At 40.0% G+C, this 23,316-nt stretch overlaps 3 protein-coding genes across 6 annotated transcripts; 2 read left to right on the forward strand and 1 right to left on the reverse strand.

The window, feature by feature from the left end:
- Nucleotides 1-322: 322 nt before the first annotated feature.
- tex26 (testis expressed 26) lies at nt 323-2,891 on the reverse strand. Of its 2 annotated transcripts, none has more exons than XM_074680265.1 (7): nt 2,711-2,891; nt 1,733-1,814; nt 1,462-1,630; nt 1,196-1,352; nt 861-1,037; nt 606-767; nt 323-515 (listed from the first exon to the last, which is right to left on the reverse strand). In XM_074680265.1, exons 1-7 carry the CDS (start codon nt 2,721-2,723, stop codon nt 415-417), a joined length of 861 nt encoding a protein of 286 aa, XP_074536366.1. In that variant the 5' UTR covers nt 2,724-2,891; the 3' UTR covers nt 323-414. The 2 variants fall into 2 exon arrangements, with proteins under 2 accessions (XP_074536366.1, XP_074536365.1); XM_074680264.1 differs by having other exon boundaries at nt 1,733-1,817.
- Nucleotides 2,892-4,052: 1,161 nt separating this feature from the next.
- On the forward strand, nt 4,053-6,667 carry hmgb1b (high mobility group box 1b). Its single transcript, XM_074680230.1, has 5 exons — nt 4,053-4,205; nt 5,286-5,441; nt 5,563-5,708; nt 5,811-5,985; nt 6,101-6,667. The coding sequence occupies exons 2-5, from the start codon at nt 5,295-5,297 to the stop codon at nt 6,233-6,235; spliced, it is 603 nt and encodes a 200-aa protein (XP_074536331.1). The 5' UTR covers nt 4,053-4,205; nt 5,286-5,294; the 3' UTR covers nt 6,236-6,667.
- A 2,227-nt stretch (nt 6,668-8,894) lies between these two features.
- LOC141798368 (protocadherin Fat 4) lies at nt 8,895-22,580 on the forward strand. 3 transcript variants are annotated; one of them, XR_012599148.1, is made up of 16 exons: nt 8,895-9,078; nt 9,284-9,524; nt 9,695-10,036; nt 11,353-12,266; nt 12,363-12,537; nt 12,614-12,794; nt 13,398-13,648; nt 13,730-18,061; nt 18,149-18,250; nt 18,411-18,712; nt 18,798-18,883; nt 18,973-19,149; nt 19,770-19,897; nt 19,985-20,196; nt 20,318-20,542; nt 20,636-20,771. XR_012599148.1 is itself a non-coding variant. In XM_074680274.1 (16 exons), the coding sequence occupies exons 1-16, from the start codon at nt 8,983-8,985 to the stop codon at nt 21,970-21,972; spliced, it is 9,135 nt and encodes a 3,044-aa protein (XP_074536375.1). In that variant the 5' UTR covers nt 8,895-8,982; the 3' UTR covers nt 21,973-22,580. The 3 variants fall into 3 exon arrangements, 1 of the variants encoding a protein (XP_074536375.1); XM_074680274.1 differs by having other exon boundaries at nt 20,284-20,542; nt 20,636-22,580; XR_012599149.1 differs by lacking the exons at nt 19,985-20,196; nt 20,318-20,542; nt 20,636-20,771 and having other exon boundaries at nt 19,037-19,149.
- The last annotated feature ends 736 nt before the right edge of the window (nt 22,581-23,316 follow it).

Below are 23,316 nucleotides of genomic sequence, written 5' to 3' on the forward strand. Positions count from 1 at the left end.
AATGAACTTGTTAAAACTCCCTGCGCTCAGACTGATTGCATTATTTCTAATTAAAATCATCAGAGCAATTACTGAAAAGTATTAAAGCTTATTAAGAATGAAGATAGAATCCACTAAAGCAGTGCAACAATAAAATTTATTCTGTTTAATCATATTCATAAAGCCTCCATGATATGAAATCAGAAAATTATATTGCAATGAAACTTCTGTAAGACAAATATTTTTTCATCAGGCAGAAATATTTCATTTTCTCAGCATGTCAAAAACATGACTGCACATCTTTTACAGACATTTCTGATGCTCTGAATTATTTTATCTGTTACATGTCATCCCTGCAATGAAACAGCATAAAAACACAAAATGTAAACACTGATAAAAGACCCACGCTGAGGTTCACTGTGGCCAACCTTATATTCACTTTGGTGTGCATGAATTCGGGGCAACAGCTTGAAGTTTTCTCTCTTTCTCGCTATTGATTGAGTCTTGACTCAGAGCTGTTTTTACTGCGTTCTTTTCTGCAGAACCAAAGGACAGGAAAATTAATTACTTGTCTGTCAGATTCACAAAATGAGCAGCTGGTAAACTTTCAAATACTGAGTACTAACCCTCCTCAGGTAAAATGTGACGTAGCTGCTGCAGCTCTTGAGGCAGCAGAGACTTCAACACGCCTGAGACGTCAGGGACTTTCTTTCCAAAGAACCTGTTGTAGTTCGTTAGGTCGTATCTTTTTTGTTGTGTGTGGACATGCCTCTGCACGACAGTTGGAACTGCAACACATATAATATATCACTAAGTTCATATGGTGAGCAGCCAGCACTGCTAGCTGTGTTAACCACATATTCTATGTTATGATACCGTACCTATACCACAACGTCCTGCATGAGAGTCTGTGTTGTAGCTGTGATGGCCAAACAGTTCTGGTTTTTGTTGGGGCTTGCGGTAATTGTCCCTCGTCTCTGTCTCAGCCAAGAGAAACACATCTCGCCTGGTGTGCAGAGGTGCTAGTCTTCCTACTTCACTTTTAGTATCATAATAACCTGTTGAACAAGTTCCACAGAAAAAGGAGAATAAGTGGTACAGAAGATTTTTTGATAACAGTGGTTTGATTTGTGCTGACTGCATACTTGAGTATCATCAGTTCAGCTGCCCAGACATGTTTTCTGTACACAAGCCTGAACAAACAGACTCTTCTTACCTTGAGGCATCCCTGTGAAGTCACATCTGTAGGTGGAGCAGTACTGTGCTGTCAGGGCCTTGCGGATCACTCCCTCAGATGGAGAACATTTCCAAGGGGGGCTGACATAGTCTGAGCTCTGTGCAGCCAGTTTGGGTAGCCTCCAAATCATGAAAGACTTCAAGAAAAAGAGAAATGCTTTAAAGGTTATGACTCACTGTGAGAGGTCAAGAAAAGCATTCTGCTATAAATCTCAAATTTGATGCTAATACAGCATAAATACCAACCTGACTGGGATGTGGGTTGTTTCTCCTCTGCCCTGAGGCGGTCCCAGTGCAAATACTTTCAGGTTTGCAGGGTAGCTTCCAGCAAAAATCATTTTTATACACAGTGGAGGCGAGGGGTCCAGACTGTGAGTACGAGTCTATAAATGACGAAGATGTTGGGCTCCTGCATCTAGGCACAGACATGTATGTGTTGATGTGTAATAGATATGTAATTACACAAGCACATACATTTATACAAAGATTTAACAAAAGAATTTTAACCAGAACTTACAGCAAAATCCCTGCAGTTGAGTTTAGCTGAGGGACAAAATGTCTTCTATTAGATGTTTCGTATGGATCCCACCACAGTTTGCCTGCTGCGAAAACAAACATTGCTGCCCTGAAATTGTAGTTTGTAGCTTACATCAGTCACACTGCAAGCTGTAGGTTCCCAACATGCAGTTTTTAGTAGTATTCTTTACACGCCAAGAACAACAATAAACATACACAGACCTTGCCTGTGTTATCAGACCAATTATTTTTCCTTAAAAAAAAAAAAAATCACAAGAGTTTTTATGAGTCATGAGCAACCTTCAAATATTGACTAAATTCAGCCCACAGCAACAACAGAAAATACAGGTAGGTAGTAAAGTAGGTACCAGAAGAGTTTGTATCTCTTTCTTTTCTATTTTTCAGAATTTTACTTTGTTTTTCTGGTCAGGTCATGGTTGCACAAGGGCCATAGCTTGGGTGTTTACATGTAAAATTCATGTTTATGTGAAAAATCTGCTCAACGTTTGCCTGAACACTCCATAACACACAAGTACATATAGGATTAAACTGAAGGGGGAAGGGTCAAGAGGTAAAAGAACAGGAAAACCAAAAGAACAAATAACAAACTACACAAGAATTGATGCTGAGTTTGCTGTATTAGCGTCAACTTTGTGAAAGGAAGAAACAATATTTAAACATTTGACTTAAAACAAGAATTACTTCATGTAAATAAGCACAAACCAAATTGGCCTGAGGTGAATGGAAAGTTAGGAACAAATTGGAATATAATTATGATTGAAATTATATTAATTATAACTTCAGGGCCCTCTAGAAAGCCTTGAACTGAACATAATGAAAAAAGCTGAAACACTGAAAAGCAATGCATTGATAAACTGAGAAATTTAATAAAAGGTATTTCTCCTTCTTGAAGCATTAAGTCACTAAAAGTTAGTCAATAAGTTCCTAATATTCTTGGCATATCTTGATTCATGATTACCTTTGGCTGCCATCAGTGACCACTGTTTTGGCACTTCTAGTTATGATTGATCCCCACGTAATAGAAACCTTTCCATATCCTCCTCCAGTGAGACGAAAACTCACTTCATGTCCAAACAGAGTAATTGATGATTAAATCTAAACCAGTAAATAAAGTAAATAAAGGTTTACTCTGAGGTGTCTCTCTATTTCTAGGCAGAGAACTGAGCAGGAAGAGGTGTCCTGGTGCTGTGGTTATGGAGACAAACAACATTAGACCAGCTGTTGCCCGAGCTGCCCAGCAGGGGACATGTTGCATTAAAAATGTAGTGTTGACGGTGATGCTTCATTCAGCCCATGCATGTTGTTGGACTGGTGGTGCTGGGAACTCACTTTGTTTTACAGGCTGATAAACATTTCTATGAAGCCCCAAGTGGAGATGCATTGATTATATATAGGCTGCACTGTTTCTAACGATAATTTAGTTAACAAAGACAATTACAGATCACAAAGCTGGTTTTCCTGTGACTTCAGGTCCATTATCATGGATTTAAACATGGTTTTCTATTCTTGTTTATTTTATTTCATTTTATTTTTTATTACATTTGTCAGCCCACAACTCAGTGGACAAGAATTAAGCCCATCTAAGATTATGTGGGGTAGTTAAGATAAGTTAACCTGTTATCACAGGGAAAATCATGTGAACAAAATGTAAGAATGCATGTTACCCATATTTTTTTTTTTAGAATACATTACATCATAAACTTAATAATAGCTTGACCCATTTGTTGTGCAGGTTAGCATTTTATAAAAAAAAAAATTGCACTTTACAATACACTTGCAGCGCCACTTGATTTCATTATACATTGTACAGTGATAATAAAGGCTATTCTATTCTATTTTATTCTATTCTATTCTATTCTATTCTGAGTAGCCTACATGCTATGTTTTGGTAATCAGTTGTGTTTGTGTTACTCTGAAGAGACAGTCTTTTACTCATTTCTTATATGTGTTTATCCTAAAATGTTCACTTTTAAAATCTGTGTGTTTGTGTAAAATTAAAAAGACTGGTCATGGTAACAAAAAAAACCCTTCCCCTTATTGTTATTAACTATAAACATATATACACATCAATTTCATAAACTAGATTTTTTAAACTTATGGTTGCGTTAGTTCCACCTTGGTTGAAACTTAACCGTTTGGGAGGCGTTTGTTCCCCTGCCATTGCCAAAACAATTCTGTTCACTGTTTGTGTTATTCAAGTTTAGCGCCATCCCCTCGGTTTGTTTTGAACAGCCAACTGTACAAAAAAGCAGAGCAGCTACAGCGAGTGTCCAATGAGATACCTCGAGGATTTGACGGCAGCCAATGTCCTACTGTCGGAGCCCAACACGCAAAGCGGGGTAAACACCATTCTGGGATCCTCTCAGCCAAAAGACCGCGCACTGACGGAGCTCTTCCGTCCCATTGTCTGAGACGTACCGACGTACCACTGGCCTCTTGTAGCTCTTGTAGGGGTAAGAAGAATGACGTTTTAACAAAGTATCAACCTGTTATGAATGAAAGTGTGTGCAATGTTATGGTTTACACAGTGTTTAAAGGCGTTGAACGTGTTTCGTTGTATGACTGAGCAGGGCAGGATGCTACAGCTATGTGAAACAGTAGACGGTTAACTAAGCTACGTAGTTACTGGAAGCTGGTATGCGGAAATAAAAAAAAATAGCTGGAAAAACTAAGTGTGAGGTACATTTAAAGATAGCTTGTCTAATAAACAAGTATACTTGTGTTTTTAAGTCTTGTCTTGTTTCATCAGTTAGCAGTGACGAGCTAACTCATGTAGCCTTCAGTGTTAGCTTCCAAGTGCTGCGTTACTATTGTGTAAGCTAACGCTGGGTAGAGGGTGAACTTAGGTTAACACAGCTGTCTTCTGTAAGGCATCTATAGGTGTCCACCACAGCCTTTATTCCTACAGACAGACTTTTTGGGCTGAACATTCACAATTTTTTTTTAATACGAGCACGTAAAATAGGCCGGAAAACCGATGTGTGATACCAGTCCGCTCGCCATTGTTAGCAATCAAATCAGCCATTTTAATAATCGACCCACCTTGCTAAAAGTGGCTAGCCTAGCCCAAGGCTAATGCTAAAAGCGATAGTACACCATAGACTGCATGAAGAACACAAAGCAAAAGCGGAGTCATACTGGCAAACAGCTAGCTCCGAATCAAAGGCGTTGGAAGCTAATGCTAATATATTCATATGCTGCCCGGCGAGCCGCACGTTATATCTATGAGAGGCTAACGTTAGTATTCTTCTTGGCGAAGAGTGTTGTTTTATTGTCCTTGCACTATTCAATTACAACATTATGCTGGAAATGAAGTGCACTTAATTAAAAGTAGCATCATGTTTGTCTGTACATACAATGGATTATCAGTCATCCCAGACACCCTCCTCCCCCTCCCACCAACCCCCCATTTAAACAATAGATGGAAGACAAAGCAAGAAACAGATTTTAATTTGGGAGGATATTGAAATTTTTGCCTTTGGATGCATGCACGTTTTCTTATCATTTGTTTTCATCTTCTGTCTTTCTCTTAGGAATCCAAGATGGTAAAAGATCCTAACAAGCCGAAGGGCAAAATGTCCTCGTATGCCTACTTTGTGCAAACATGCAGAGAGGAGCATAAGAAGAAACACCCGGAAGCCTCTGTCAACTTCTCAGAGTTCTCCAAGAAATGCTCAGAGAGATGGAAGGTAGGAAAATCAAAATTGATGACAATGTCCTATTTTTGTTCATAATTTTAAATCTAGTATCTTATTTTAAGTAGTGATGATTATTATTAGGTTGTTTAAATTCCTTGCATTTTCCTTTCAGACAATGTCACAGAAAGAGAAAGGCAAGTTTGAAGACATGGCCAAACAAGACAAGGTGCGGTATGATCGGGAAATGAAGAATTATGACCCCCCCAAGGGAGCAAAGAAGAAGCGATACAAGGACCCTAATGCCCCCAAAAGACCACCGTAAGTACTGATACAGACTAGTCACTCTTTTTGGGTCTGATATACAATTAAGAGTGTATTCTAATACATATAAATAAAAAAAATGCCTTTACTTCTCCACAGGTCTGCATTCTTCCTATTCTGTGCCGACTTTCGCTCCAAGGTAAAGGGTGAGAATCCTAGTCTGTCCATTGGGGACACTGCAAAGAAGTTGGGACAAATGTGGAACGACTCTTCTTCAGAGGAAAGGCAGCCTTATGAGAAGAAGGCCCAAAAGTTGAAGGAGAAATATGACAAGGTGAAAACACAAAAGCTGGATTTTATCAGTGAATGTGAAGTTTATATTTTGATTTTTAATTTTAAAGGTTTTGGTTTGAATTTGCTTTGTAAACGTTTTTGTTATTCTCTTGCAGGATGTTCTCGCGTACCGTACAAAGGGCACAGTGGATTCTGGACCGGCTGCTGCAGCAGATGATGATGATGAGGAAGAGGATGAAGATGAGGGAGAAGATGACGAGGATGACGATGATGATGAGGATGATGAGTAGATTGCACAGGGTTGGGACCTGGAATTTTGTTTATGCCATATAACCCTAATATACTCGATTCACCATCTTGAAGCAGAATTCAAATTGAGCAAGAACGTGTATATTTAATGTTTTTAAGATGTACAGTGTTATTCCTTTTTTTTGTAAAGTTAACACTACATATCTTAAGTTTTGGATTTTCTAGTGGTAGTTCTTTATCCCGCCATACTATGTACCAATTTAGGAGGGCAACAAGATCAGTATGAAAGTAACTAGTCTTTAGGTGTTACAACTCAAAAATGAGATTTCTGAGTTGGTAGTGTATTTTTCTTTACTTTGAGAAATATTTTTTTATGTGCTGTCCCAATGTCTTTTTATTGTTCTTTGAATACCACTCTAATATCAAATGCAGCTGTGGACATTCAAGAATGTCTTCAATAAAGGTCGTTTTCTTTTTTTTAATTGTTCTTTTCCTTTTTATTCTTCTGGATTGCAGCATCTCCAAGGCAACTAGTTAGTTATGCGAGGGTCGACATGTAAAACATCAATAATTCAAACATTGAGGGGTTGGGGGATTTACAGAAAAAAGAAATGCTAATTCTGGCCTCACAGATGAAAATAATTTTTCAGCTATTTTTTCTTTCTGCTGTTGGATTCAACTTCAGTGGAAGCTAAAATGGGTTTTCTAGAAGTATGATGTCAGGGTAAATCTGCACCAATGTATAGAGTGTGGCCTCTGTATATTTTCAAATTAATTATGGCAAATAGCATCAACACAGTAAAGCATGATTTAGTTTTATTAGATGGCTTAGGTTTGGAGGGAGTTAGTGAATCAGTGCTCAGCATGAGCTTTGCTTGGTCCTTGAAATAACTTCCATCTGTGTATTGCTTTCATAATCAAGTGTATTCTGTTTAAGTGATCATAATCCTTTACTAGCTGACGACTGTAAAGAATGAACAACCTAGACCCAGAAGGGGGCACCACACTTAAGTTTCGAAGTCAAAGAAATAAGACAAGTGCTATAGTTAGCTGTAGGTTCTTGTATAAGAACTCTGAGCTTTATAATAGAAAAATGATAGTAGTGAGACATTTGCCATCACAATCACATGATGATTTCATAACCTTAAGGTATAACTTCATATTGTTTGTCTCATGCACCATGAGTAAATTTTCTAAAGTTTCTGGAAATAAGAAACATCAGAAGTTTTACAGTAATATAAATAGAACCAATGCAGAAAATCTATTCCAAATGTGACTTCAGCATCCAAAAGATACAGATTAAATATTGTGTACAGACATTTTTGTCCCTTTGGGAACAGAAGACAAGTAGTAACCACAATCATTTCAGATATCCTCATTTAACTCTACAAAACAGAGCTCATTTTGAACAGACACCATCATAAACGGAGTTACCTTTTTAATTGTTTGGATTTCAAAATCTATTTGAGTGACTCCTAATTGATACCATGAAACAAACATTTATTGTTTAATTGATTATTCTTTGATGTACTGCCCTGAATTTGTTACTCGACATGTAAACAATTAGAAGGGTTGATCAAGTATTGCAGTTAGTTTTTGCCACATCCAAAATGTCAAATAAGAGTTACATGTACATGTAAATCCCAAAGGGAAAATTCTGTTTTGTGTTTTTGTGTGCACATCCCCAGTGAGTCCAATCAGGGGCCTTTTGTGAAGCTTTGCTAAGGTTGAGTTCCCCCTGCGCGAAATAGGAGACAGTCTCGTAATAAGGGTGGCCTCACAGTCCCTTTAAAAGGGCTCATATTTCCATTTATCAGACTTTTCTCAGCAGCATTGGCTCTTACCCGCACAAAGAACTCTGTTCCTTTAAGACATTCGCAAATATGAATGAAACCTGAATTCTCTTTTCTGCAGGGAAACAGACACAGGCTGTTACCTTCAGTGTCTGCAGGTTGTTAAAACTTGGATTACAACTGTAGTTCAATAGAAAGGGGCAGTAAAACGCGTAGTCTTGTCCCCATATGCACTGTTTCATGGCAACCATAGCTGAGAAAGGCCCTACAGCAGTAATTGAATTCAGACTTTATCATAATATTTTGGTAATGCTTGTCATACACTCAGCAAGAACACGAACAATCACACAAGCTACATTGTGTGCCGCAGTGTCATGTCAATTCTCTTTCCAAACCTGTGACTCAGAGCAGAGCGGTTTTGTTTCTTTTCTTTCCTTTCACCCGCTGAATGAACGCCGTGCAGTCTGGGAATGAATCAGCCATCTGACACGCAGCGAGAAAGGCTCCCTCCAGGCCACCTTACCGGAGGTTCAAAGAGTCCATTTCATCTCAACGCTGAGAAACCTCAAAAGCAAAATCCATGCAGAGAATATAAAACAGACTGATTCAGCAGCACATAGTGGTGTATGTTGTTCATTTCTCCACTGACATTCAGAAGCTGGATTAATTTAGCCAAGATGAGCAGTGATGCATTTTTAAAGAAAATGCTGTGTGTTTCTTTCTGAGCATTCACAGCAATAACTAACTTCTTAATCTGCTGCATTTTGGAGCTTGAGAAAGCTATTTTTCTGCTACAGGATTTGAATGGAGCAATGTCAAAGGGGGCGTGTCAGTCAGGATTACAAGCTGAAGAGATTGAGTTGTCACTATGGCTACAGCTTTTATAGTTTTGTGGGTCCAGCATGAAGGTAGTGCTGTGCAGTTTGCAGAACTTAACTTTCTACTGATGCGTCTGCTTACTTTTGCTTTGGATCTTAACTTTGACAAGATTTTGGATGCATGAACAAGTAAAAAACTCTTGGGATGTTGCTTTTATAATGGAGTCCTCTGGACAATGGAGAGAATGTGCTGTTTTACTATTTAAATTCCTGGTAAGTTACCTTCACATGTTGTAGGCATGTTAGAATATCCTTTAAATGCTAAGCAAAACTTGTGTTCTAAGATATTTGTAACTGTTTGAAAAGTTTTTGTGCATGAAAATGTCAGAACTACAGATAATCAATCCAGGGCTTGAATACTTATTATGTGGACTTTTATTGGTTTTTGTCATTTCTTTAATTATCACTGGTTCCTCAGGTGTTTTATATGACATCTTGTCATGAAACCACATCAGAAGGCACAGTGAATACAAGCAGAGGGAGGCAGTTTGTAGATATGGTCTCAGGCCAGCGTACACTCCCCTACTGGTTTTATACATCCAATGATGCCGTGCCCAAGCATGGCACCAGCAGCTCACACCCTCAGAACAGATGGCAAACACAGATGGCTTTCTCCAGAACTGTTTATTCATTTGAAGTGAAAGAAGACACAGCACCAGGTCAGTCATCTGTGTAGCAGGGCCCCGTCTTGTGTAAATAAGACACAAATGCATAATGTTTACAAATGATTTTGACAATTTATTGATGTTGTTCAAGATTTACACAGTCCTCATGAATGTTCTTGTCATTCTTTACAACAATGGTGCTGAACGTTTTCCTGTGTTGACAGGAACAGTTGTGGGAAAGGTGGACTCAGAGGTAAAGAGTCTCACGCCTATCACATACTCAGTGCAGGAGGATGACGGAGAGAACCTGTTCCTCCTCAGCCCCCTCTCAGGGGACTTCCTTTTATCCCGCAGTCTGGATTTCGAAGCACAAAGATTCTACATACTCACTGTGGCGGTGCAGCAGGGGGACTCTCAGGTGTCCAGTGTCAGAGTGTACTTTAATGTGTTGGATGTGAACGACAATCCCCCTGTTTTCAGTCAGGACATTTATTCTTCGTCACTGCTGGAGGGCACACGGGTCGGCACTTGCTTCTTGTCCTTGAACGTGTCGGATAAGGATGAGGGTAAGTGCAATGGTACAACTGACACTGGACAGTGCTATGTTAATATTTATGTTTATTTCTTAAAAAAAAACAATTATAATAATTAACAAAACGAGTCACCTATACATTTTATATATAAAAAGTTATTTTAACATGCAATAAACTATAATATTTTTTATTTATTTTCCTTATATATACCACCCTATATTAAAAAACAGGAAAAAAGTAGCCTTTTTAATTATACACATTTATTATTTATATATGCTATATACAAACTTGTCTTTTCTTATATAGGCCTGCATATATCATCAAACTATATAAATATTTAAATATCCAACTGCTATACACATGCACAAATTTATAAATACATACAGTTTACATACATATGAATGCATACATGAAAGTACAGTTTTTTTGCATTCATACCCACAAACATAAACACACAAAAATACATGTATACGCGTGCACATACACACATATACATGTTTAATTCAAGCATCAACAGCCCCTGTGAATAATAAGCAATTATAACAATCAGAATCTCAGTGCAGTTTCTTCCTGCCCTCACATAGTGGTTATCACATCCTGTCCTGCATCCTGTTGTCTGTGAAAATCCCATTTCCTTTATATTTCAAAAAGTTTGTGTTAATGTTTAGGCCTTGACCTTTGTTTTTAACATTACTACTAAAAATTAGACTAGCGCTTTTCACAGTGGACATACAATAAAAGCAAAATGAATAGAGTCTACTCATTCTATATAGATGCTGCACATAGAATGTAAATATAAGCTTTTTTCACCACCTCAGCATCTCCTTTTTTTCATTACACATGGGGATTTATCTGTCGATGCAATTAATGGGGGTCAAACTGACAATACTTGTCACCGCACACAGTTCAGACAAGCTAATGAGTTTCTGGAACCATGTATGATTCTCATATTTTTCTCCTAAGATATGCACTTTTCCACAATTAGCATTCACATTATCTTATCTGTGAGTTTATTGTAGAAATAAAAATGATTCCAAGAAAAAAAAAAAACGTCGCCTCATTAATTAAACTGACCTGAACTTGCTGAGCTCATTCTGCACATCCTGTGAGAGGAAAAACATGGATTACTGGGAGAACGATGCCTGCCAAGTAATAAGTGTGAAAAGACATGATTAACATTCACACATTTGTTGGCTACAAATGCCACATTAAATTCCAAACATTAATTTTATCTATCATGATATTTATCTATCTATTTATATCTGAAACTATTCTGCTATCTCCTTCTAGATGCCGATGTAAAATGAATAAAATGAATTTGTCATTTATCATCATTTCCTCTCTGCCAGGTGACAGTGGAGACCTTCGACTGACCATTGTTGGTGGAGATGAAAAGAAAGCGTTCTTCATTAACTCAGCTGGCAGTCTTTGTTTAAACACAGTGGTCGACAGGGAGACACAACCTTTCTACAACCTGACTGTCTTCGCCCATGACTGTGCCCAGCCTGAGTCGGCACAGCTCACCAGCACAGCTCAGGTTAAAGTAGAAGTTCATGACATTAACGACAATGCTCCTCTGTTTGTGTCCCCCAAAATATTTCATATCCCAGAGGAGGCTACTTTGCATTCTGTAGTGATAACTGTGCATGCTGAGGATGAAGACGCTGGATCAAATGGAGAGGTGTCATATTATTTACACAACACTTCAGGAGGTTTGTTTAGCATTAACAACAGAAGCGGGAAAATCTACCTGGAGAAGGAATTAGACAGAGAAAGTGTTGATACTCTGACAATCACTGTCACAGCTACAGACAATGGCTCACCCAGGATGGCAACCACTTTGGAGCTTACAGTTCACATCGAGGACTTTAACGACAACCACCCTGAATTTTCACAGAGCATCTACAATCTCACAGTCAAAGAAGATATCCGCAGAGGAACCAGCATTTTTGAAGTTCACGCTATTGATCGAGACATTGGAGAAAATGGACAAGTACGTTACAAGCTGACACAGAGAGGTCCGTTTGTGGTGGACTCTGTTCGAGGTGTTCTCACTGTCATGGAGAACTTGGACAGGGAGATACAATCAAACTACGATTTAATCATTACAGCTGTAGATCAGGGGAGGGTACCAAGATCTTCTACTGCTTCCATTAGTGTCACTGTGTTGGATGTCAATGACTTTGTGCCATGCTTTACCCCAGAAACACTAACCATACATGTTAAAGAGAATGAAGAGGATCACACTCAGCTGACACACCAGGTAAAAGAGGTCGCTGTCAACCAAACTGGTCATTGAGAGCCCATTGAAGCATTTTCTGGTGTTGACATTTAGGATCCATTTGTATTTTTTGCTCAGGTTTCTGCTGTGGATGAAGATTTAGGCATGAACAGCCAGCTGACATACTTCATAAAGAAAGGAATAAGCGATGGTTTGTTCTCCATTACTCCTAGTGGCACATTTCAAATCCTTCAAAGCTTTGACCGAGAGACTGACTCATCATTCCAGGTTACCGTCATTGCTGTTGATTCAGGTAATTCAAGCCAAAGCTTGATTAAAATTGACTGCATGTGTCACTGTTGATAGTTTATTTACTTTGTCTTTTCAAGGGCTGCCACCTCTGACTGGAACTTTGACAGTACACATCATAGTGGATGATCTCAATGATAATAAACCAGAGTTTCCTGAGGAAATCTACAATACCATAGTGTCTGAGGACAGTCCTACAGGCACTGTGTTTGCAATGATTACAGCATCAGACATCGATGAGGGGATCAACGGGGAAATAAGGTAAATGTGTCTATAGACGATGTTTGTAACCTTTAACTTTGAATGTTATCAATTTATGGTGAGTAAGTAACCAGGGCTTTCCTAAAAGGACAATTACTTATCTGGTCTGCCAGACTTGTTTCAGGCCTCTTTACTGTGCTATGCTAGCATAACATCCTCTAACCACTCTTCATGTTAACTAGCTAGCTGCTACAAGCCAGGCTACATCACACTAAATCAGTCAAATTGATCCATTGCTGCTAATGTATTTTTGACTTGCTTTTTTTTGTACATTTGTAGTGTTTGATGCTGATATATTATATACTCACAAATTTTGTGTTTGGGTGTTTTTTTTTCAATCAGATAGGATAATGCTGACATTGTTGCTGGCGTTGCTGTTAGCAGCTAGCTTGCTATACATTTATGCTGTGGACTGTTTTTGGATTGTCAGATGTTTCAGCCCTGAAACTCAATCTATTTTTGGGCCGAACCATAGATTTTGAACTTTTAGTTACCATTATATTTGCACAATGACTTTCACAATATTGACTGGGACTTTCATGGGAATTTCATGTTTACTGGTATTCTATCCTCTACTCATAACATCTTTTGTTTCCCTTTCAGGTATTCCCTTGAGAACCTCGGTGTGCCATTTGCCATCGATGAAACTACTGCAGAGCTGTTCACAACCAGTGTCCTTGACAGGGAGACAGTTGCCATTTACAGATTGGTTGTAATTGGCAGTGATAAACATCCTACTGCACCTCTATCGAGCTCAGTGCTTGTTTCAGTGCTCATTGGAGATGTTAACGACCACTGGCCACAGTTCTTGAACAGCCCTTATGTTGCTTATGCGCCTACTGAGATGGCTCCAGGTAACTGTTTCAATTCTACCCAACATATTGGATCATTTCATGGTATTAACAGTTTGATTTTGCTTTATTTTGATTCAACAGGTTCAGTTATTTGTGCTGTAAGAGCCACTGATGGAGATGCTGAAATGAATGCAGACCTCCACTATTCCTTATATGGACAAAGTTCAGATCTGTTTTTCATCCATCCATACACCGGCACCATTCTTACCTCCAATTCACTTCAGAGAACAGAGGATATTATTGTCAATGTCCATGTAGAAGATGCTGGAGAAAACCCCAAATTTGATATCACCACGATCAGCATCAGGTTCCAGCACGCCTTACAGTTCCCAGAGATGACTGTTGACGTTTTGAGTTATCATCTCTCAGAGGATGAACCAGTGGGAACCCTGGTGGCAGTCGTCTCTGCAGTGAGCGTGAGAGCTGAACCAGTCTCCTTTTATCTCGCTTCTGGGAACTTTGAAGACATGTTTCATGTGGACCAATTAAGTGGAGCACTGACGGTGGAGAACCCTTTGGACTACGAGAGCAAGAAGGAGTTCATTTTATTGATAGAGGCCCGAGACTCTGGCTCAGCTCCTTTCTCATCATTTGAGGAAATTCACATCAACATCAGTGATGTCAACGATAACCTCCCTCTGTTCACTCAAGCTGAGTACAGATGTGAGGTTTTTGAGAACTCCCCACCATCCTGGGTTTGTGATGTTCTTGCTATCGATGCTGACTCAGGGAGTTATGGTACAGTGCAGTACAACATCACAGATGGAAACACTGAGAATTATTTCACCCTTGATCCTGAAACCGGATTGTTGAGCACCACTGCAAGTTTAGACAGAGAGGCTATCTCTGAATTCAACTTGACAGTTGAAGCTTTAGAGCTGAACAACTTTCTCCATAAAGATAAAACAACTGTTATCATTGTTGTCTTGGACAGAAATGACAACGCACCTCGGTTTTCACACATATTTCTCACCGTGGTAGCAGAAGATTCTCCTGTTGGACACACAATTACACAAGTCACTTCCATAGATTACGACATTGGTGCAAATGCAGTAATAAACTACTCCATAATCGACCAAAGCAATGATATTCCATTTGATGTTGACTTCAGCAATGGCTTCATCACTGTGAAAAGAACCCTGGATAGGGAGACCAAGGATCGGTATATCTTAAGAGTCAATGCAAATGATTCGGCGTGGAGCATCAGCACTGACGTCACCATCGTCATTGCAGATGTCAACGATAACAGACCAGAATTTATTCATGGATTATACAATGTCGTCTTAGCTGAAACAGAGGATAAAGATATGTTTGTTGTGCAGGTTCTTGCTGTAGATGTAGACTTAAGAGAAAACAGTGAGATCTTGTATGTCATTGAACCCCCAAATGACGAGTTTTGGGTGAATGCTTCCTCTGGTGAAATCTTTACAAAGCAGCCGCTGATACTGAAGAGTTCTGCTTTTGAAATCTACGAGTTCACAGTCGTTGCATTTGATTGTGGTAAAGTTCCTCTGCACAGTAACACCACTGTCACATTGAGAGTGGAACCATACAACTACTACCAACCTGTATTTGTACCTTTAAGGCCTCTTATTGCTGTCCCATATCACCTGGCTGTTGGTGCTGAGGTGGTCCAGTTCACAGCAGTAGACCAGGATGTTAATAACAGCAGTGTAGGTGTTGTGTATGCTCTGAATGGTGGCAATGCATCAGATTTCTTCTGGATCCAAGCTGAAAATGGGAAAGTTGTGTTGAGTCAAAGTTTGGTCGAGAGTGAAAACTTGTTTTTTAGTTTGGTAGTTGAGGCACAAGATCAGGGATTCCCCTCTTTATCATCACAGATAGAAATAACCTTTGAAATAATCGGGAGGAATCTCTTTGCCCCAAGCTTTGGGGAACCAGATGTCACCTTTTCTGTCCCTGAGGACTTGTCTACAGGATCAGTTATTGGGAAAATCCAAGCAGAAGATAGGGATTATGGCTCCAATGGGGCAATAAAGTACTTCATCACCACAGAAAGCCCACATTTACCCTTCACAGTAGGGGAAACCTCTGGGCTAATAACACTCGTTAGAGAGCTTGACTTTGAAAATAAAGGTGTTTTCCATCTCCAGGTCAAAGCTGTGGATGGTGGCTGGTTCTCTCAAACTGGCACGGTTAATGTTACAGTCCTAGTTATGGATGTGAATGATAATCCACCAGTCTTTTCTTTCTCAGAGTACACAACTTCGGTACCTGAGAACGCAGATATAGGAACAAGAGTCATTGATGTGACGGCTACTGATGCTGATCAAGGTGTAAACGCATACATGGTTTATTCTCTCGTTGCTGGCCATGTGGATAAGTTCTCAATAGATTCAAGTAACGGAACAATCACCACTTTGGTGGTCTTTGATTATGAGAAAGAGCTAAGCTTTGATGTAACAGTCAAAGTGTCAAATGTTGGTGGTCGGGCCTTGTTTAGCTTGGCATATGTTGTCGTCCAGATCTCAGATGTTAATGAGTTCAAGCCAACTTTTACTGAGAGAGAATTTAACCTCTCTGTACTAAAGAATGTGCCTCTTGGTACGAAAATAGGAAAAATAACAGCAACAGATGACGACGGAGGCCCAGAGGGTCAGGTGTTCTACGTTATGTTTGGTCAAAACAAACATATGGGGTTTGACATTGACAAACTCTCTGGAGAAGTTTTCACAACTCGCAGTTTAAGGAAACAAGGTGACAGGGAACTAGATTTGAAAGTTTTAGTGAAGAACTCTGGTATCATCACTGGCACAAATATAGATGAGACTTTGGTACACATCATGGTGATCGACACAAATGAAGCTCCTGTGTTCTCCTCAAGTCCTTATTTGATAAATTTGTCTGAAGACAGTCCAGTTGGGATGTCTGTGATAACTGTGAGCGCTGTGGATGAAGACTCCATTTCGGAGTGGGATCGATTCGTCTTCAGCATTGAAGATGGAAACACAAACTTCTCTTTTGCTGTTGATCCATCTACTGGTGTCATCACAGTCAACTCCCAGCTTGACAGAGAGAAGTGGTCGCTGTACAATCTGACTCTCGCTGCTACTGATAACAGCTCTCCTCCAGCCACTGGGACCACCAATGTCATCATAACCATTGAAGATGTTAATGACAATGCTCCAACACTCATGTTCACAGAGGCTTATGTAGAGGAAAATCAACCTCAAGGCACCATAGTGGCCAGGTTGAACGCATCTGATCTTGATTTGCCGCCCAACCAAGGACCATTCACATACTGGTTGGTGAATCCTCCAACAGATGTTGCTTTTTCTCTCACGCCTAATGGAATTCTTGTCACCTCACAGACTATTGATCGGGAGCAAGCCTCATTGTATCCAGTCTTGGTGGCTGTTAGTGATGCAGGGACTCCTCAGTGTTCATCAACGGTGATGTTTCACGTCAAGATCATGGATGAAAATGACAATCCGCCAATGCCAAGAAACATCTTCATCGAGGTGAAATACTTTGGTGGTTCTTTCCAAGGAGGCATGATTGGTAACGTCCATCCTGAAGATCCAGATGAGGCAGATGCGTTCACTTGTGCCATCAGAAGTGGATCACATAACATGTTTGCAGTATCAAACGGCACGTGTGAACTGTGGTCGTCTCCTTTCCAAGGCGAGGCTACTTTTAACATCACTGTTGAGGCTACAGATCAGCTTCACTTCCCAGTCAACAATAGCATCTACGTAAACTACAAAGGATTTACAAATGCTTCAATAGACAGCTGCATATTATTCTATGTGTCTTCATCCTCAATAGAAGAGTTTGTGTCCAATAATTATCTCAGATTTGTGAAAGCTTTGGACAGTCTTTTCAACCTGCAGGCCTCTAAGACCCACGTTTTTGGAATCAAACAAATCGGCCGTGAAATCCTTTTACTGGCTGCAGTTAAAAACTACAACGGTCGATATCTCAGCAAAGAAGTTGCCAGTGGCATCTCCGCGGGACATAAAAGGTTACTGGAGGTTCAGAGTAACGTGACGATATCTCACATCACTAGTGATCCATGCCTCACCAGTCCATGTCAAAATGGAGCAATGTGCCGCAAAAACATTTACATCAGCCAGGATGTTGCAGTTCTGGAGAGCGATGGAGTCATCTTTGTGTCACCACAGAAGGAGGTTTTTAATTGTACCTGTCCTGCTGGCTTTACTGGGACGCTGTGTGATGAGGACATCAATGAGTGTGAGGTGGATCCCTGCGAGAATGAAGGCACGTGTGTGAATACTCCAGGAAGTTTTTACTGTCACTGTGACAGTGGTTTCTCAGGGCCTGTCTGCTCTGCTGATGTAGATGAGTGCCTAAGGGTGGAGTGCCAAAACGGAGGAACATGTATCCCCACCAAGGATGGATACTACTGCCACTGTGTGCCTGGGATTGAAGGTAGAATTTGTCTTTTATTAAACAAAACACCTTGATTCATCATCTATATATCTTAAACCCTCCTCTATCTGGGTGTTTTTATTCTAGGGGAAAAATGTGAGCAGTTTGTCGACCACTGTAGATCAAGCCCTTGTGTTGAGGGAAAGTGCATCAATTCACAGACGGGATTCTCTTGCCAGTGTCCCTTTGGTAAGGAAAACCAATGATTAAGGTTTCACATTTTGAAATATCAGGTTATCCTCACATCTGTCCCTTTTGAGTGTGGCTGCAGATGGCAGAGCTGGCACAATGACTTCAACAGTGAATGAAGAATCGATCCTCCCCACTAACAGTTCGATCTTCATTTCAGGAGTCAGTGGAGTCCTCTGTGAGGAGCACAGTTATGGCTTTGAAGAGCTCTCCTTTATGGAGTTTCCCCCGTTGGATCGCAGGATTAATTTGATCTCTCTAGAATTTGCTACAGTGCGCAGGGATTCCCTGCTCCTCTACAATCCTGGAGGATCATCCAGCAGGGAGTTCTTTGCCCTTGAGATCCTGGATGGATCAGTACAGCTCTCTTACGACCTTGGTTTGGGACCTGTGAGGCTGCAGACAAACAAGCTTGTGGCAGATGGCTTTTTTCACAGCCTCACTGTGAGGAGGATTGGAAATGTGAGTTCTTAATTTATCAACAGACTTAAAAGTGCACTTTGAGAAAATGTTAATCAAATGTTTATGCTGATTGAATGATTTACAGATTGGCTCTGTGAACGTGGACAACTGCACTGATATTGAAAACAGAGGATTCTGTTTCTCACAGAGTGACGGCAGCAGCTCAGAGAGGTATCTGTGTGATATTCACCACATTATAGATGTTAGCGCCTTAAGGTTTCACATCTATATCATTGACTTCTGTATTTATTTCTGTTAAGGACATTGGATATTGGCAGTAGCATGACTTTCGGCGGATTGAGGTCTATTGAAACTCTTTTACAGCATCCCACCCAAATAAAATCCCATGACTTTGTTGGGTGTATTCGTAAAGTTTACGTCAACGGCATCCTGCTGAGACCTCCTATGGCCATTGCAGCGTATAACATTCTTGATAGGTGAGTTAATGATTTTTCACTTTACCCATGAGTAATAATCTGTTGAGTTTTCTAAATTCGCTGCATCCCTGTTTGGCACAAATTTGAGACTTTCGTTTGTTTTTTTCGTTAACTTATCCTCGCTTTTGGTGTTTGCTTGTTTTTGTTTGTAACAATAGAATAAAGGTAATAACATTTCTTAATAACAGATGTACAAAAGTACACTCTCATCTTACTGACCTTAAAATATACAAAAAAAATCACTTTTGAACATGTGCACCTGATCAAAGTTGATTAGGGTCATGAATTATCACTTGTCTTGACAAACAGACAGTGCTCAGTGCTTGTGAAATTTTTTGGGGGGTCTGTTCTTGACTTGTTTGTTCCATAACCCTCAAGATCTTTTAAAAAACTCAAAATAACAGTCTCACTGCTCCCAACTTCAGCAGCTATGGCGCGCTATGAAAGGCCTCGCTTACGCAGAGGGACTAAAATACTGTGGTGCAGGGTTCTCTCTTTTTTGGCTAAAGTCCTGCCTCCTACACACCCACTTCACAAGCGAACTAGATGTGAAGACATCTTTAAAATTAACTTTCTTTCCATATATCTGCAGATTATTTTTGTCCATTTTTTTCACACAGGTGTCCTCGAGCAGCAGTGTCCCCATGTCACAGCAACCCGTGCAAGAACGGAGGTGTCTGCCATGACCTTTGGTCTCACTTTCTTTGTGAGTGCAAAAACTCCTTCACTGGAAACACCTGTGAAACAGGTAAGGAGACGGTATCATGAACAGGAGACATTTTTGTAATAGATTCTGGACTTGATATTGAATCTCTTTTTTTACCCTTTGAAACAGAAATGTCAGAGGTGCTTGTGTTGCATTTCGATGGGAAGGAGTACATTGAGTATGTGATCAAGGAGCAATTCAGAAGAGACTATCTGCTCCAGGATTTACTGGATGACAAAAAAGAAAGAGGCACAAGGGAAGAAATTAATATTAAATTCAAGGCCCAGGATGATGGAGTTTTGTTATCTGTTGTTGGACGGACAGGATTCGTTGTGCTGAAGGTAGGTATAAACACTGTAATCTGGATATGAACAACACATTCTCTTTAAAAAATTGAAGTTTTGTTGTTTTTTCTCATACACTGTTAGATAAAAGACGGAAAGCCTGTGTTCATTTTTAAAGACACGCGGTCAGGACACCTCTCGGAGTTCACAGCAGACTCAGCTGTGGCTGAAGGAGCCTGGCATATCCTCTCCCTGTTCAGTGATGGACGGATCATTTTCCTGGTTCTAAATGGTTTTCCAGTCCTGAACATCACTGAGAGAAGTATGGAGCTCACTCCAGTTAATGTGGAGAGGATTGTTCTAGGTGGGGCCCCCAAAAGTGAATCAACTCTCCAACAGTCAGGTAATCTCTGAAAAAAGATTCAATAATTTTTGTTATGATAATGTGTAAATTATTAGAAGTTAAACTGTCTTATAAACTGTGTTCAATTGACAGGGTTCATTGGTTGTGTGCAGTATTTCAATGTGAGCAGTCACCCTCTGCCTTTCAGTGGACACAGTTTTATGGTGGACGTCCAGCCGAGCCTTTCTCTCCTCCAGCCAAGCTGCAGCCCCCCAAGTGTCTGCCTCCCTTCATCCTGCCCTGAAGGAAACACAACGAGAACAGACTGTCTGTCCACGGGCTGTCAGAGGAGATGTGGACCAGCTGTTCAGAACAGGTCCTGCATCTGTTTCCATAACGTCTCAGACCACACCTGTGATATCTGCATCTTGACAGCAGAAACACGTGGTGGATGCTTGGAGGCACAGAGCAGTGGGCCTCTGTGGGTCATAGCTGTGGTTCTTCCTCTTATCTCCATCCTGGTTGTTATAGGAATGTCCGCAGCTCTTTACAAAACTAGGCGGAGAAAGTGTCAGAACGGAAATCACACACAAAAACAAGAGCAAGGGACGGACAACAGAGGGTTTTGCATTGATGATGCTGGAGCTCTAACGGGTGCTGTACATACAAACAGAGTGAAGCACTGTCCAGTGAGTCCGGACCAGCAGGGGTTAAGTTTGAAGTTGTACTGTGATCCAAGCCTCTCTAGTCTTCAGCCAGAGCCACAAAGTGAGCCGGAGTATTATGAGATCGGCAGCATATCCAGTGCAAGTCAGTCAGAAAGTGCTTCTCTGAAACTCAGCTTTCACAGACATGTAGAGAGTGAAAAGTGTGTGAAAGCTGAGCAGAAACACTGGGGGGATTTAAGGATGCTGTTAGCAGGATTTAAACATAAACATGTTACAGGAGAAACAGCTACAAAACATCAGAATATGACCTCTTCCCTCAACAAGCAGATGCTAAATGAAATGGCTGCAGAGAACTCACAAGATTCGCCGCCTTATAACACAAAGAAGTTTCCACAATCAGAGATCCTTGAACCCGTACAATGCCTCACTTTTGAGGAAATTAGCAAACTGAACAGTCCTCTAAAGCAGAGACTTTCACATCAAGCATCTCTAAGATCCAGCTCAGTAATAGAGGTCTCTTATGACAGTGACACAGACAGCACGTTCACCAGTCCAGAGTTTGACTGTGGACATGATTCACACGAGCAGTCATCTCTGACAAGGAACAGCTTTGGGAAACAAGGTGTCTTAAATCTAAACTCACTTTCGCCCTCTAGCTGTGCTGAGAGCGGTCTCTACACTATGTTTGAGCAATGGGAGAACGTTTTAAATCTGCACCTTCCTTTGAGCAGCTACGCTCCAGTGTTTGAGGATATTGCAAGTCTGCCCACTGAGCGAAGTCACAGCTTTGATTTGCAAAGTGACATCGAGGAAATTATCTGAATTTTAATGATCTTGCAGGCGCCTGTACCCTGGATCTGTTCTATTTTTTTTTCTGAAATGTTGTCTGTCAAAAGCCAAGATCACCTGCTACAAAACCTCCCCCACTCCCACTTCCACTCCATGTTTCCTCTGGTTCTTGGGTTAAGCCTATGTTTCTTTTATTACCTGTGCATCACAAATAAAAGCAAGAGCTGTATATGAAACAATCTCTTGCACTTCATGCAATTACAGGTCAAAAGGATGTCAGGTGAGTGTTGTTTTCTTTGCTATGTTAGTTGGGACTACTGAAACTATGGAAGAAACAGTATTTTTGAACCACCTGATGATTCGGCCCCATCTAGTGGACATAGTTGAGAATACAGCCAGGGGTTCAGAGCAGTGGCTCAGCATTGTGTGTGAAGTGTTTTCACGATCACTTTGTAACTCCTGAACATGATCAACAAAATAAATTTCCTAAATCCATTTTACAAAATAAATGCATTAGAGCTAAAAGAAAAGTACATTTCTGTCTTGGTAAATTTTATTTATGAGTGCATGGACTTTCACATCCTTAGCTTTTGATGACTGATACACAATGACGATGCCTGTGATTACATTAGTTTATTTAATCTTTGACTCACATCTTGAAGTATAATTCAAATTAAAAGATATTTCTGCTTGTGTTTTAGTTGTCTTAATTTATCTCCAGGAAATAAACGGATGTAGGCCTAATGACATCTTTTGAGAAAACAAAGAAACACATATGCACACAAAGTAATGTTTAACATAGACATAACGGAGCATATGTAAAATTGTGTTAAATTTGAGCCACACTGTATAAGAAAGTACAACTAAATGTGCTTCTAATTAATTTTTACATAATTTTAGAAGATATTTTTTACTGACATATGGCAAACTGTGATTATACTTGCAACATGCAGCAACATGCAGATATGATTCGAGTTCAAGCAGACACTGAATATTTAGATAACGTTCCTTATTTAACTGACAGCAGTACAAAAAAATCATAATCATCGCTGTCAGACACATAAGGAAAAAATCAAAAGCAGAATTTACAAAAAGCTGCTGGTGTGTAAACTTTAAAAGTGCAAAACTGAAGTTTTAATGCTTTTATCTACAAATCGCATGTTAAACAGCCAGCTGTGACCACAGTGCTATGCAGTCAGATGATATAATACATCAAATAAGCAGGACAAAACATGAATAATGTAAACTTGGGATTGCAAAACTTGAAAAACGTGTGTATTTGGAACAGTTCATCATGAAAGGGATGAAAACAAAGTTTGGGGCAGCTGCAGCATTTGAGTTGCAGACTGATGCTCAGGCAGAGGGAATTACATCATC

This window comes from Halichoeres trimaculatus, unplaced genomic scaffold (assembly GCF_033239565.1).
Source record: "Halichoeres trimaculatus isolate MK-OKI-2021-1 unplaced genomic scaffold, fHalTri1.1 fHalTri1_scaffold_9, whole genome shotgun sequence".
Taxonomy (NCBI): Eukaryota; Metazoa; Chordata; class Actinopteri; order Labriformes; family Labridae; genus Halichoeres; species Halichoeres trimaculatus.

Coding starts and splice junctions, on each gene's coding strand:
- tex26 (XM_074680264.1), bottom strand. Junction 1,353..1,461: donor ACAACCCACATCCCAGTCAG/GTTGGTATTTAT, acceptor TTTTTCTTGAAG/TCTTTCATGATTTGGAGGCT. Junction 1,038..1,195: donor CTTCACAGGGATGCCTCAAG/GTAAGAAGAGTC, acceptor CTTGTTCAACAG/GTTATTATGATACTAAAAGT.
- hmgb1b (XM_074680230.1), top strand. CDS start 5,295: ATGGTAAAAGATCCTAACAAGCCGAAGGGCAAAATGTCCTCGTATGCC. Junction 5,709..5,810: donor AATGCCCCCAAAAGACCACC/GTAAGTACTGAT, acceptor ACTTCTCCACAG/GTCTGCATTCTTCCTATTCT. Junction 5,986..6,100: donor TGAAGGAGAAATATGACAAG/GTGAAAACACAA, acceptor ATTCTCTTGCAG/GATGTTCTCGCGTACCGTAC.
- LOC141798368 (XM_074680274.1), top strand. CDS start 8,983: ATGCATGAACAAGTAAAAAACTCTTGGGATGTTGCTTTTATAATGGAG. Junction 18,062..18,148: donor CTGTGTGCCTGGGATTGAAG/GTAGAATTTGTC, acceptor TTTTTATTCTAG/GGGAAAAATGTGAGCAGTTT. Junction 19,150..19,769: donor GCGTATAACATTCTTGATAG/GTGAGTTAATGA, acceptor TTTTTCACACAG/GTGTCCTCGAGCAGCAGTGT.